Below are 15151 nucleotides of genomic sequence, written 5' to 3'. Positions count from 1 at the left end.
CTTTACATGGTTTGGGCTAGGCCCCTTTTTTCCAGTGAAGGGAATCTTAATGCCACCGCATGACATTCTAGACAATTCTGTGCTTCCAACTTTGTGGCAACAATTTGGGGAAGACCCTTTCCTGTTTCAGCGTGACAATTTCTCTTCCACCAAACTTTACAGTTGGTACTATGCATTGGGGCATGTAGTGTTCTCCTGTCATCCACCAAACCTAGATTTGTCCGTTGGACTGCCAGATGGACAAGTGTGATTCATCAATCCAGAGAATGTGTTTCCACTGCTCCAGAGTCCAATGGCGGCGAGCTTTACACCACTCCAGCCGACGCTTGGCAATGCGCATGGCGAACTAAGGCTTGTGTGCGACTGCTCCGCTATGGAAACCCATTTCATAAAGATCCCGACGAACAGTTCTTGTGCTGACGTAGCTTCCAGAGGCAGTTTGGAACTCTGAGTGTTGCAACCAAGAACAGACCATTTTTACGCGCTCCAGCAATCGGTGGTCCCATTCTGTGAGCTTATTTGGCCTACCACTTCGCAGCTGAGCCATTGTTGCTTCTAGATGTTTCCATTTCTACCACTTACAGTTGACCGATGGAGCACCAGCAGGGCAGAAATTTTATGAACTGACTTATTGGAAAGGTGGCATCCTATGACTGTGCCACGGTGAAAGTCACTGAGCTCTTCAAGGCCATTCTATTGCTCATGTTTCGCTATGGAGATTGCATGGCTGTGTGCTTGATTTCATACGCCTGTCAGTAACGGGTTTAGCTGAAATAAGCAAATCCACTAATTTGAAGGGGTGCCCACATATTTCTGTGTATATAGTGTACTTTTCGTCATGCAGTGTATGTATGTCTAAGGGTAAAACCCTTTTGCTCGGATTTGACTGTTTTTATCTTCCATGGCCGTGCCCTGAGAGAGCGACTCCGGTTTGTCCAGTTGAGCAATCACCAGATAAACAAACTGAATCCACTGTGAAGCTGATAAGGGTGTGTTTATATTTTCACAACAGCTCTCCAATGAGTTAAAATTAGCTTGTCTGCACTCTTGAAAGCAAAGGTGTTTTCACACAGGAGAGAGAAGGATGTATACCTATTTGCTTGTCGGTTTGGTAGTTGGTATTGCATATATTTATCACAGTGTTGTGGTTAAAGGAAAGAGATGCAAAAGTAAAGCAAAACTGCATGGGAAAACGGTCATCGTAACTGGTAAGTCCTTTTCCAGTGATTTCCATTCCTATTTTATTAATCAATGTTGGATAATCAAGACCAACAATGAAAAAAAGCATGTTTTTTTATCTTCCCACCTGCATAAATGTAAGAGTAATGTAAACTTGTATTATTCACCTTCCCATATAAGATATTTCTTTAATACTTTTTTATGCCCACTTTCTCAAGGAAGTAACACAGGCATAGGGAAGATGACAGCGCTAGATCTGGCCAGAAGAGGTGCCAGAGTCATCCTGGCCTGCCGCAGCAAACGGAGAGCTGAGGCCGCGCTCGCTGACATCAAGAGGGTGAGAGGAGATTGAAAACTCTTTGACCAGTTTAGCCCCTATAATGGCCAGTAGTGTATGGCTAGTATTTTTTTTCTGCGGCGGTTTTAGGATTTCTCTATTATAATTTGTGTATGAAAATAGTACTGTAACATAGAAATGTGTTCTATAGGAGAGCGGGAGCAATGAGGTGGTGTTCATGCAGTTGGATCTGGGGAGTCTGAAGTCTGTTCGCTCCTTTGCTGAAACCTTCCTAAAGACTGAGCCCAGACTCGACCTGCTCATCAACAATGCAGGTGTGGCTTGCAGTGGTTGTTTTCCGCAGCGCTACGGCCCTCTTTCAATACACGCAACCTTGTACGAGACTTAATGACATTGTATTTAGTCTTGTACAGACCAGTAGAGGACCATCCTCAGTGTATTTCAGAAAAATATATTTTTAAACATTTAAAAAGTTATCATTTTTTAGATAAAACTATACTAAATATAATCACATCTCACCTAATAATTGATTAAAACACTATTTTGCAAAGAAGATCTACAGTAGCCTCCACAGCACTCTAGGGCAGCACCATGTTGTAGCTGGAGTACAGCTAGCTTCTGTCCTCTGGGTACACTGACTTCAATATAAAACCTAGGAGGCTCATGGTTCTCACCCCTTTCCATAGACTTTCACAGTAATTATGACAAATGCCGGAGGACATTATCCAACCTACCAGAGCTCTTGCAGAATGAACTGTTGTTCACCCAATCAAAGGATTAGATAATTAATCTAGTACTGAAAGCATAAACTACAGCTAGCTAGCACTGCAGTGCACCGTGTGGTGAGTAGTTGACTCAAAGAGAAAGACAATAGTTGAACAGTTTTAAACTAATTAATTAATTCCAAATTGAAGGAGAAGCAAGAGAGAGAGAGAGTGTCATTTTTCCCCAATGTCACGTAGCTAGCAAATGCAGCTAATTAGTTTAGCCTACTCAAACAGAGGGATGCTATGTTAGCTAGCTGGCTATGACTATCCAACACAACACTGGAACTCTTCCAAGTCAAGGTAAACTTCTGGATTTACAAATGTACTGCCACCAGGGCCCAACGGTGTAACTGCTCACTGACCGTGTACTGTAACGTTACTGCATGATTGTAGGGGTTTACAAACACATTAGTTCTATTAGCTATGCTGCTGTCTATGACGTTACTTTAGCAAATATGGTGACAACGATGTAAACTGTGTAGCGGCTTGGAATGTATTTATTTTTGTTTTTTTAAACGGGGATAAACATACCTGAATTTTTCCAATATAAACTCTCGTTTGTAACCGTTGGACCAATGATTACACCCTAGATCAGCTAGATGCAGGCAAGAGTGTGCAAGGCGGTATTGAATGTGTCACTGTCTGTCCATGTGTCTGTCTGTCATAGGCTAGGTTGTAGCAACCTCATGGTTATAGGAAAAATATTAGTGTCATGTAGGTTCCTAAACCTAGAAATAAGGCCATGCTCATGAAAAAAAAAATCCCCCCTCATTTTAAATGGCACTGACGGCTACTGGTACAGACAGCCTTTTCCGGATGGACTTGAAGTTAGTGCTTAGTGAGGTGTCACAAGAGCCTGTGTACAGAGCTGGAACATTTCATAGAGCTGGAACATTTCATAGAGCTGGAACATGCAGCCACGGTGTTGTAGGCTACAAATTATGCTCCAGCCAAAAGAGCTGGCTGGACTGCTGTCTCAACTAACCAAGCCTGCCAACCATGGCACATGGTAATACCCATCCAATATTACCCACGTAATATCCTGACACCAGTGTAGACATTTTGGAAGTGAGGCAGCTGGTATCAATCTGAGTAAAACATGTTTTGTAGTATTTAATGAAGCCAAAATGTAAATAAGTTACTTCCCCTTTGTTTCAGGTATTTACATGCCCGGCACCACAGAGGACGGCTTGGGGATGATGTTTGGTGTCAACCACATCGGTCCCTTCCTGTTGACCAACCTGCTGTTAGACCGTATGAAGGAGTGTGGTCCGAGTCGAGTGGTCAACGTGTCATCCATCGGTCATAACCTCGGCACCATCGACTTCAAATGTTTAAGCACTCACAAGGAGTTAGGAGTTGGAAATTCTGCCACAGATGTTTTCAACATCTACGCCAACAGCAAGCTGTGTAATGTTCTCTTCACGCATGAGCTGGCCAAGAGACTGCAGGGCACAAATGTTACCTGCTACACCCTTCACCCAGGTGAGTGCACTATATCCCAGTTATGTATAAAATCTTCATTGTGCCCAAGTATGGGTTAGAAGGACTTGTCCTGTATTGATTAGTTGAAATGCAGTATTTTTATGCATCCCCCGCAGTGTGGGTGGCAATATAGGAGGATGGGCTCATTGTAATGACTGGAGTGGAATGGTGTCAAACACATCAAGCATATGGAAACCACATGATGGGCTCTGTTTCATTTATTCCATTCCAGCCATTACAAAGAGCCCATCCTCCTATAGCTACTCCCAACAGCCTACTCTGATCCCCATGTGTCTGAATAATAGTACATTTATTGGTTTGCAAGTTTTAACCAATATAAACATGGGTTTATTTTGTTTTTCAGGAGCCATCAACTCTGAACTGTTTCGCAATGTCAGCAAGGTGTTCATGATTCTGATGAAGCCTTTCCTCATGTTCTTCTTCAAGGACACTGTGGCGGGGTCTCAGACCACCCTACACTGTGCCCTGCAGGAGGGCCTGGAGCCCCTCTCTGGATGCTACTTTTCTAACTGTACAGTCAGGAACCTCTATGCTAAGGCCAGAGACAATGCGGTGGCCAAGAAGCTATGGGAAGTCAGTGAGAGTCTGAGTGGCCTATCCTCTTAAGAAAACCACTGTGAATCTCCAGTTTTAACTGGGCTTCAACCTACTAACCAATATGCTGTGTTCTTTTGAAACAAATCTGTAATTCTTTCAGTTTTGCTTTATAAAATGTACATGATTAGAAATATATGGATGAAGCTCTTGCTTTTTCTTACCTAACATTGATTTATGGGACATTTAATTAGATACGTTATTATTTATATTTCTTACAAAACAGTAAATAAGCCTAAAATGTTAAGAACGTTTGTCTTGATTGTTTGTTTTTTGATGGCTCCAATTACTATTCATAGCTTTTGCCTAAGTATCCTCCTAACCATTTATCAGCTGAATTAGAATTTAAAGATGGAGAGAGAGGGAGAGAGAGAGAGAGAGAGAGGGAGAGAGAGAGGGAGAGAGAGAGGGAGAGAGAGAGAGAGAGGGAGAGGGAGAGAGAGAGAGAGACGGAGAGGGAGAGAGAGAGAAGCATGGAAGCTTCAGTAGAAGAATCCAAACAAAGCAAATAAGAAGAAAAGCTAAAATGCCCTTGTGCTGTCCAATGGGGTGTGGTTTAAGCTTTCCCGCAACTCGACAGAAAGTAGAGCTCTTTGTGCTGCAGAGTAACCATGAGAATAACTTTATGGTAAGGAATTCTAGACCATGAGAATAACTTTATGATAAGGAATTCTAGACCATGAGAATAACTTTACGGTAAGGAATTCCAGAGGGCGCAGTATGTGCTATGGGTTCTCTTTACTGAGTGCTACACAGGATCTGAAAGCTCAATGGCTGCCTTTCTTGTTGCTGGAGTGGTATTGGTGGCCTATATGATTTTTCATAACGTCTTTGTCAAAGGGGCAATATGCAAAAGCAATATGAAACAGCATGAGAACTCGTAATAGGTGTCTGTTTTTGTCAATGCTTCCTGTATTTCCCCACATTGACACAGGAGAAAAGTTCATGGCACTGTTATGTAATAATGTAGAGTAGATGTCATTTTCTTTGCCTGTACATCATTTCATGTATATAGCATTCTTAAATTCGTTTGTCTTTGTGTATTATTTCATTGGGGATTTTTGAACGATTTCCCTGGTTGTAAAACTCAACGAACACTCTGCTGCAGGTTGTAGGGGAGACTGGGGGCAATTGTAACAGGGGGTGTTTGTAACAATTAGAACTTCTCCAAACAGAAACAAGTTAGAGTACATTACATGCCCATTTAGGTTATCTTCCTGTTTGAAGAGTTTCAGACGAATATTGCACTGTATTTTCTTGTACTCTCTGAGCCTTAATGTCCAAGAACTCGAGCTAGCATCATTTATCACTTTCTGTTAGTTCAACATTGACATTGTTGTCTCTTGCTCGGCACATGAGGTTTTGTGTCATGGCTGCTGGGTTGGGGGCAATTGTAACAGTGTTTAAAATGGTCCTAAGCCAAATGATGGGAAAAAAAAGTGATTTTAACTTAAGATTTTTATGAATTATACAAAACTAACATTAAATATCCTTGGGGTCCTGTAGATTGCCAAATAAGTTGTCAACAGATATCATTTGGGCACTATCAGACTATTCAGATGTTTTGAGAGGAACTGAATGGCCATTCACAAATGGGTGTTACTGTAAATATTGGTTGGTTACTTAGACATAATTTGATAGCAAAATCATTACATATGTCTATGATAATTCAAACCGAAGTATTTGAAGTTGAATTTATTTGGTTTATTTTTTTAGGTGTTACATTTGACCCTGGCACTGGGGGCAAATGTAACGTCCAGACTGTGGATTAAAGTCAGTATTGTAACCCGACTGGTTTATGTACTGACCTATGAATGATTAGGAGACTGATGATAAAAAATCACTGGCATAGTTCAAGTGGTCTATATATAGAGTAAAATATATATTTTGACATTTGCCTCCGATCTCCCCTACATTGCATTGATCCTAGAAATACTAATTCTCCAGGAAGTAACACAAGCTTAGGGAAGATGACAGTGCTAGATCTGCCCAGGAGAGGTGGCAGGGTCATCCTGGCCAGCCGCAGCAAGCGGAGAGCTGAGACCGCTCTCGCTGACATCAAGAGAATGAGATGTTCAACAATCTGACTTTCTTCACATTAGCACATTTTATTACATCACAACCCTCGTGCAGTGGCAGTCATAAGTCAAAGTGAAAAGAGGCGTTTTGGAAAATGATAAATATATGAATGGTTCGGCTTCAATTGTTCAATTAAATTGGGACAAAGTAACAAAGAAATGCCTGTGTCCTGTAGGAGAGGGAACAATGAGGTGGTATTCATGCAGCTGGACCTGAGGAGTCAAGTCTGTTCACTCCTTTGCTGAAATCGTCTTAAGACTAGACCCAGATTGAGCCTGCTCATCAACAATGCTGGTGATGGAGGACTGAGGAGGTATTGTTGGACCACTCTTTTTCTGGGTGTATCTCGATATTTCTAAACTTTTCTCTCTTTCCTCTACCCTTCTTTATTTGTGCTGACATGGCAGGTGAAAGCAATACACCTGTCCAGTTCCTTTGCATCAATGCAGGATGAAAGAAAGGTTGTGAGGAGATGAAGCTACTTGAGACTATTAAGATGCACCCTGAACTCCCATCAACCCATAGAAGTGATTACGGATGAATGATGTCTCGTTTCCTCTCAGGTATTTACATTCAGGGCAACACAGAAGACTGCTTGGGGATGATGTTTGGTGTTAACCACATCGGTCATTTCCTGTTGACCAACCTGCTTCTGGACAGTAAAGGAGTGCAGTCCGAGTCGAGTGGTTAATGTGGCGTCCCTGGGTCATAATTTTGGCAAAATGTATTTAAACTGCTTGAGCACTTAGGGAGTAGGCACGTCTGCTGTTGCTGTAGATGTTAAAGACATCCATGGCAATCTGTGTAATGTTCTCTTCACCCATTGGCCAAGAGACTGGAGGACACAAATGTTACCTACTTCAGCCTCCACCCTGGTCAGTGCTGCTAAGTCAGGTTTATAAAGCAATCTGTGTAATGTTCTCTTCACCCATTGGCCAAGAGACTGGAGGACACAAATGTTACCTACTTCAGCCTCCACCCTGGTCAGTGCTGCTAAGTCAGGTTTATAAAGCTTTTGAATGTAATGGTATCTGCAGTTTTCAAGTTAGTTCTACCTTGGTTGAATGTAAAGTAGAATAAAATGCCTAATGATCCAGTCCAAGCTCTCCTCTGTCCTGGCACCCCAATGGTGGAACAAGTTTCCCCCTAATATCAGGACAGTGTAGTCCCTGACCATCTTCTGACAACGTCTGAAAATCTACCTCTTTAAAGAGTATCTTAAATAAATCCCACAACCATATGTTGTCTCAACTAGCTATCTTAAGATGAATACACTAATGTAAGTCGGTCTGGATAAGAGCGTCTAAATGACTAATATGGATTTTTTTTTAAATATATGTTTTATGAATGGATAACTCAACTCTAGTGCTTGTGTTTTTTTTCTCCTGGGTTTAAGCTAACCTGAGCTGGGATGTTATGCAGACACCGTATTGTTAATGCTGTTGAAGGTCATCTCCATGTTGTTCTTCACGAACACTATGTTGGGGTGTCAGACCGACCTGGATGAATGAAGACAGCTTGTCTGTTGAAACATTGGTTATTAGGTTATTAAATGATTGCATCTGACCTCCTAGAGTGTGCTGCTCTCCTTTTTCTTTTTCAGGGGTGTCAGACCAACCTGGAGCCCCTCTTTGGACACTACTTCTCGAACTGTACAGTCGTGGCCAAAAGTTTTGAGAATGACACAAATATTAATTTACAGTCTGCTGCCTCAGTTTGTATGATGGCAATTTGCATATACTCCAGAATGTTATGAAGAGTGATCAGAGGAATTGCAATTAATTGTAAAATCCCTATTTGCCAAGCAAATGAACTGAGTCCCCAAAAAACATTTCCACTGCATTTCAGCCCTGCCACAAAAAGACCAGCTGATATATCAATGATTCTCTCGTTAACACAGGTGTGAGTGTTGACGAGGACAAGGCTGGAGATCACTCTGTCATGCTGATTGAGTTCGAATAACAGACTGGAAGCTTCAAAGGAGGGTGGTGCTTGGAATCATTGTTCTTCCTGTCAATCATGATTACCTGCAAGGAAACATGTGCCGTCATCATTGCTTTTCACAAAAAGGGCTTCACAGGCAAGGATATTGCTGCCTGTAAGATTGCACCTAAATAAACCATTTATCGGATCATCAAGAGCTTCAAGGAGAGCGGTTCAATTGTTGTGAAGAAGGCTTCAGGGCGCCCAAGACGGTCCAGCAAGTGCCAGGACCGTCTCCTAAAGTTGATTCAGCTGCAGGATCGGGGCACCACCAGTACAGAGCTTGCTCAGGATTTCAGCAGGCAGGTGTGAGTGCATCTGCATGCACAGTGAGGTGAAGACTTTTGGAGGATGGCCTGATGTCAAGAAGGGCAGCAAAGAAGCCACTTCTCTCCAGGAAAAACATCAGGGACAGACTGATATTCTTCAAAAGGTACGGGGATTGGACTGCTGAGGACTGGGGTAAATTCAGTTTCTCTGATGAATCCCCTTTTCGATTGTTTGGGGCATCCGGAAAAAAGCTTGTCCGGAGAAGACAAGGTGAGCGCTACCATCAGTCCTGTGTCATGCCAACAGTAAAGCCATGAGACCATTCATGTGTGGGGTTGCTTCTCAGCCAAGGGAGTGGGCTCACTCACAATTTTGCCTGAGAACACAGTCATTGAATAAAGAATGGTACCAACACATCCTCCGAGAGCAACTTCCCCCAACCATCCAGGAACAGTTTGTTGACTAACAATGCCCTTTCCAGCATGATGGAGCACCTTGCCATAAGGCAAACGTGATAACTAAGTGGCTCGGGGAACAGAACATCGATATTTTGGGTCCATGGCCAGGAAACTCCCCAGACCTTAATCCCATTGAGAACTTGTGGTCAATCCTCAAGAGGCGGTGGACAAACAACAACCCACAAATTCTGACAAACTCCAAGTATTTATTATGCAATAATGGGCTGCCATCAGTCAGGATGTGGCCCAGAAGTTAATTGACAGCATGCCAGGGTGGATTGCAGAGGTCTTGAAAAAGAAGGGTCAACACTGCAAATATCAACCCTGCATCAACTTCATGTAATTGTCAATAAAAACCTTTGTAATTATACTTCAGTATTCCATAGTAACATCTGACAAAAATATCTAAAGACACTGAAGCAGCAAACTTTGTGGAAATTAATATTTGTGTCATTCTCAAAACTTCTGGCCACGACTGTACAGTCAGGAACGTCTAAGGCCAGAGACGGCACAGTGGCCAAGAAGCTATGGGAAGTCAGTGAGAGTCTGTGTGGACTAGTGAAAACCTACCCCTAAGACTCAAGCTCTCCTTTGTGTGCAAAATGATTTTTGACATTTGAGTTGACTTACCCTTCAAATCAACCAACAGTGTCAGGTATTCTAAAAGGGCTTACTCATGTGTGATTCGTATCTAGGATTGATCTTGTGCATTAACTTCTAAGCTCTTAGGCCTACCCCACGTGACTTAGGGTGTTCCACTCTGCCCTAGTAGATATCATATCTGGAACATAATGAAAGGACCCACCCAAAACGGGTGATGTTGGAATCAATTCAATCATGAAGTGGCAAACGGAATGAAGAAGCATAGGCTTACTGGGCAATTCAAGACTGAAGGGAATAAAGTACATGTTGCTCAATGAAGCTGTTGTGTATTCATTGGTGGCTGTATAATAACTGTGCCAGCACCTAACAGTGCATCCATTCATATTACAGATCATGTATTCTCATTCCTCACCCAGCTCTCTACATGCGTAGCAATTGAGCCTTGGGAAGAGCATTTATAGATCATGTGGATATAGCAGAGGAGCTGATGCTGTTTGTTGCCTTGATCATATAGATTGGAATAAATGGGTGAAGAGTACTGAAATATCCTACTTTAGAAGTAAAATTACTGGTGTAAAACTACTCAAGTAAAAAGCAGCTCATTTAAAAAGTACTCAGAGTAAAAATAATTGAGTTACTTTTAAAATATAAAAATTGACCTTGAAAATTAGCTAAGATTACCTGAACGTTGTTACACATGATATTTTCCATGCATTAAATTGAAAAAGGAAGAGGGAATGGATGTACAGTAGTAACTAAGTACATTTATGTTATGATTTATAACAAAGTACTGAAATATCCTACTCGAGTAGAAGTACTGTTACTTTAATTACATTTTACTAAAGTTTCTGTAAAATGACTGACTTAACACTCAACCTACAAGTACACGGATAAACGACTGAATTCGTATAGAGAGGAGTTGGAATTAGTTACTTTACACCTCTGCAAAACAAAAAACAGGCTAGCAAAATATGTAATGATGCCTGAGTCGTTTGTGGTTGGGAATATTTAATTATTCAGAGTGTTTCACTTGAATGAAGTAGAACGCATAAGAAGGAAATAAACTACTACACTGCCCACAAATGATTTTGATTAGAATGTATACCCTCAATATGGAACCGATTTTCATGCAGATTACAAATACGACATCTGGTGGAATACTTCCGTACAGCAACTATAAATTAAACCCGGAAATTCTTGGTGTAATAAAACAAAAACGGTGCATGCCGCAGCAAGTTAGTCTGCTGAACTTTGATAGCTTGCAAACGACATTACCTTACCAAATTTAGAAACAATGCTCGGCACTGTAATAATGTCTTAAATTTAGGTTGTATTTGATACTTTATTAGAACGTGTTCAGCGGGTGAAGATGCTGCTGTGTGACACAAAGGGAAGACTGCTTTTGTAACAGTTTAGTTAGGCCATTTTTTTTTTGCCTTGCTACGTGATGGGGACTGTTTTAGTGTGCTCACGTTTCAAGTGCGTTCATGCTGAAGACCTTTACATTCATGTGTGTTTTGTTGTTCCCTAGTTAGCAACACTGGTATTGGAAAGGCTACTGCTTTGGATTTGGCTAAGAGAGGTGCCAGGGTCATCCCTGTCTGCCGCAGCAAACAGAACGCAGAGGCTGCTGTCTATGATATCAGAAGGGTTAGAGGAGCCTTATAGATAAAATAAATAATGTAAATATAAGAATGTGGAGTCGGCATCTCAATACATATTGATTTGAGATTTGTTTAACCTGTCTGAAAATGTATGGTGTTTGAAATCCACAGTTTGATTCCTCCTCTGTGTTATAGGGAGCCGGGGGAATGAGGTGGTGTTCATGCAGCTGCATCTGGGGAGTCTGAAGTCTGTTTGCTCCTTTGTTGAAACCTTCCTAAAGACTGAACCCAGATTGGGCCTGCTCATCAACAATGCAGGTGTGGCAGAGAGGGAATGTAAACATTAATTACCAATACATAAAACATACTTTCTTTATTAAATTAACCCTAATGAATGATGGATAAAATAATTCTAATTTGAAGACAAATACTTGGCCATTATGTGTTGCCTAACTCCGTCTAATCTCACTGTGTCACCTTGTTTGCCAAGTCACTTTTACCCCTACCTACATGAACATACTGTATTACCTCAACTCCCTCTTTCTTTCTTTTTAGCAAATATTTGTCTTTTTAGCTCTACATTGTTGGTTATGGGCTCGTAAGTATTTCACGGTAAACTCTACACCTCTTGTATTTGATGTATGTGACCAATAAGATCAGATTTGATTTAGGAATGCTGGGGCCTGGCCATACTGAGGATGGGTTTGGCTTGGCGTTCAGGGTTAACCACCTAGGTGACTTCCTGTTGACCTGCTTGCTGCTGGATCGGCTGAAGCAGTGTCAACGTGTCGGCTCACCTATACCGGCTCGGCTCTGTGGACTTTGTCCTCCTGGGTACCCACAAGGATCTGGTGCCAGGCCAGTCTACCTGGCTTAACTTCAGGGCCTACTGCCACAGCAAGCTGTGCAATGTGGTCTTCAACAGGGTGCTGGGTAACCGCCTGGATGGGACAAGCGTCACCACTTACAGTCTCCACCTAGGTCAGTAGCCCTCCACCTACAGCCTCCACCCAGGTCAGTAGCCCTCCACCTACAGCCTCCACCCAGGTCAGTAGCCCTCCACCTACAGCCTCCACCCAGGTCAGTAGCCCTCCACCTACAGCCTCCACCCAGGTCAGTAGCCCTCCACCTACAGCCTCCACCCAGGTCAGTAGCCCTCCACCTACAGCCTCCACCCAGGTCAGTAGCCCTCCACCTACAGCCTCCACCCAGGTCAGTAGCCCTCCACCTACAGCCTCCACCCAGGTCAGTAGCTCTCTACCTACAGCCTCCACCCAGGTCAGTAGCCCTCCACCTACAGCCTCCACCCAGGTCAGTAGCTCTCCACCTACAGCCTCCACCCAGGTCAGTAGCCCTCCACCTACAGCCTCCACCCAGGTCAGTAGCTCTCTACCTACAGCCTCCACCCAGGTCAGTAGCCCTCCACCTACAGCCTCCACCCAGGTCAGTAGCCCTCCACCCAGGTCAGTAGCCCTCCACCTACAGCCTCCACCCAGGTCAGTAGCCCTCCACCTACAGCCTCCACCCAGGTCAGTAGCCCTCCACCTACAGCCTCCACCCAGGTCAGTAGCTCTCTACCTACAGCCTCCACCCAGGTCAGTAGCTCTCTACCTACAGCCTCCACCCAGGTCAGTAGCTCTCCACCTACAACCTCCACCCAGGTCAGTAGCCCTCCACCTACAGCCTCCACCCAGGTCAGTAGCCCTCCACCCAGGTCAGTAGCCCTCCACCCAGGTCAGTAGCCCTCCACCCAGGTCAGTAGCCCTCCACCCAGGTCAGTAGCCCTCCACCTACAGCCAGGTCAGTAGCCCTCCACCCAGGTCAGTAGCCCTCCACCCAGGTCAGTAGCCCTCCACCCAGGTCAGTAGCCCTCCACCCAGGTCAGTAGCCCTCCACCTACAGCCAGGTCAGTAGCCCTCCACCCAGGTCAGTAGCCCTCCACCTACAGCCAGGTCAGTAGCCCTCCACCCAGGTCAGTAGCCCTCCACCTACAGCCAGGTCAGTAGCCCTCCACCCAGGTCAGTAGCCCTCCACCTACAGCCAGGTCAGTAGCCCTCCACCCAGGTCAGTAGCCCTCCACCTACAGCCTCCACCCAGGTCAGTATCTCCAGCTTGGAGAAACAATGGCAGAAGCTCTTTCTAGAGCCCATCACCAATCTCTTCATGGATACTGAGAGGGGAGCTCAGACCACCCTGCACTATGGGCTTTAAGAGCGTATCGAGCTGCTGAGTGGACGCTACTTCTCTTCCTGTGCACTACAGGACGTCGGTGCCAAGGGGCGGGACGATGCGGTGGCCAGGAAGCTGTGGGAGGTGATTGAGAGGCTATCCGACCTGTCCTGAGAGACTGATTCTAGCCACGGCAAAGATTTTGGAATATACTGACAAGATATTGGACACTCCTCTCTAATGATGGGAATCAATGTCTGTGAAGGCAAACGCAGGCGGGAGGAGGTGGGAGCAGGCTTCTCACTCTCTCACTCACATCATGCCTAGACTAATGCCTTGTTAAGGATGGCTTTTAAATGTATGATATTTCCTTGTATATTGGAATTAATTCCTTTTACATTGTTATTAAATATTTGCGTTTATATTAGTTATGACCATTTCTTGATCTTAGTCAGCAATAACTTCTACTTGCTGGCACATTGCTATTTATCTATATGGAGTCAGTTAATAGACTGTCAATAAACAAATTACTACAAAGTACGAGGCCAGGTGAGTAATATGACGTCCTCCTACACAACTGCTTTATATTTTATTTTTGCATGGATGGCAGGAAGGGAGGAGTCATCGCTCTCGCTTCACCTATTCCTCTATGGCCATGGTCCTAGTGGCCTTTAATGACACATGAAGAAAGGGCTGTAGTGAAATCTGTTTATATTTTGTTTTAATGAGAGTAATTTATACTGGTTTTGTGGCGCAATGCCATGGAAAGGGATTGATGACTGAACTTTCCCACAGTTATCAGTCCAGCCATTCATTACATTCACTAGGACAGTTTAGCTACACTTAAATACTCACCAAGGAACTGCAGTTATGGTATGTCATGACACCTTGTGTTCAGCACAGGGTAAACAAAAGATGGGACCCAACCCAAGTAGGGCTCCTAAGGATAGATGTTCTTCAGAACTTACTAATAGTATAATAAACAAACAAGGTTTATGTATAGATTTCTGTTGAAATGCACGTGGTAAAACATTTACGGGCTATTTAGTTTTCAATTTTTCATTGTGGTCAATGCGAAGATATATTAAACATTTCAATTCAGCACTGATAAACATAAAAAAATTCTACCAACCATTTTGTTGAATGGCTCACAAAGTTCTGTTTTTGCTTCTGAATGAAGTTATGCTACCGGTAAATGGATGTGTTGTACAATGTACAGGTAGTTTTGTTCATACCCCTGTGTGGCTGTCATGTTTTCCTTGTACACCAGGGGGCAGTAGCGCATCACCGGTCATGCCTTGTAACATGAGTTTGCCTCGTAAAAGGCATGAACTGTAATACACAAATGTTATTAAATACTTGCATTTATATTCGTATCAAATTATAATTTCTTGATCTTAGTCAGCAATAACTCATAATGCTTTCTTTATGGAGACCGATAATATACATTTTAATAGACTTTGTTAAACAAATTACAAAGTTCGAGTGAGGCCTGGTGAATAAAAGATCGTCCCCCTACACCACTGATTCAAATGTTATTTTTGCATGGTTAGAAGTAAGGGAGGAGTTATTTATGTCGCTTTGATAATTTCTCTATGGCCACAGTTCCCAGGGGCCTTTAACAACACAGAGTGAAAGCAT

At 43.2% G+C, this 15151-nt stretch overlaps 1 protein-coding gene and 1 long non-coding RNA gene across 4 annotated transcripts; both read left to right on the top strand.

Moving 5' to 3' along the window:
• Positions 1–951: 951 nt before the first annotated feature.
• dhrs13b.1 (dehydrogenase/reductase (SDR family) member 13b.1) lies at positions 952–6135 on the top strand. Its single transcript, XM_064975086.1, has 5 exons — positions 952–1208; positions 1398–1516; positions 1668–1791; positions 3403–3729; positions 4094–6135. Exons 1-5 carry the CDS (start codon positions 1085–1087, stop codon positions 4354–4356), a joined length of 957 nt encoding a protein of 318 aa, XP_064831158.1. The 5' UTR covers positions 952–1084; the 3' UTR covers positions 4357–6135.
• Positions 6136–10935: 4800 nt separating this feature from the next.
• LOC135546557 (uncharacterized) lies at positions 10936–14878 on the top strand. 3 transcript variants are annotated; one of them, XR_010456597.1, is made up of 2 exons: positions 10936–11216; positions 11537–14878. It is a non-coding gene; the product is annotated as an uncharacterized LOC135546557 (long non-coding RNA). The 3 variants fall into 3 exon arrangements; XR_010456596.1 differs by having other exon boundaries at positions 10936–11387; XR_010456595.1 differs by having other exon boundaries at positions 10936–11419.
• The last annotated feature ends 273 nt before the right edge of the window (positions 14879–15151 follow it).

This window comes from Oncorhynchus masou, chromosome 9 (assembly GCF_036934945.1).
Source record: "Oncorhynchus masou masou isolate Uvic2021 chromosome 9, UVic_Omas_1.1, whole genome shotgun sequence".
NCBI classification, from domain to species: Eukaryota; Metazoa; Chordata; class Actinopteri; order Salmoniformes; family Salmonidae; genus Oncorhynchus; species Oncorhynchus masou.
This window is presented reverse-complemented; position numbering and strand designations above follow the sequence as displayed.

Bases quoted from the DNA above. Each gene is read 5' to 3' on its own strand.
- dhrs13b.1 (XM_064975086.1), top strand. From the start codon at position 1,085: ATGTATACCTATTTGCTTGTCGGTTTGGTAGTTGGTATTGCATATATT. The intron at 1,209-1,397 runs GTAAGTCCTTTT...CACTTTCTCAAG, and splicing joins GAAAACGGTCATCGTAACTG to GAAGTAACACAGGCATAGGG. The intron at 1,517-1,667 runs GTGAGAGGAGAT...TGTGTTCTATAG, and splicing joins CGCTCGCTGACATCAAGAGG to GAGAGCGGGAGCAATGAGGT.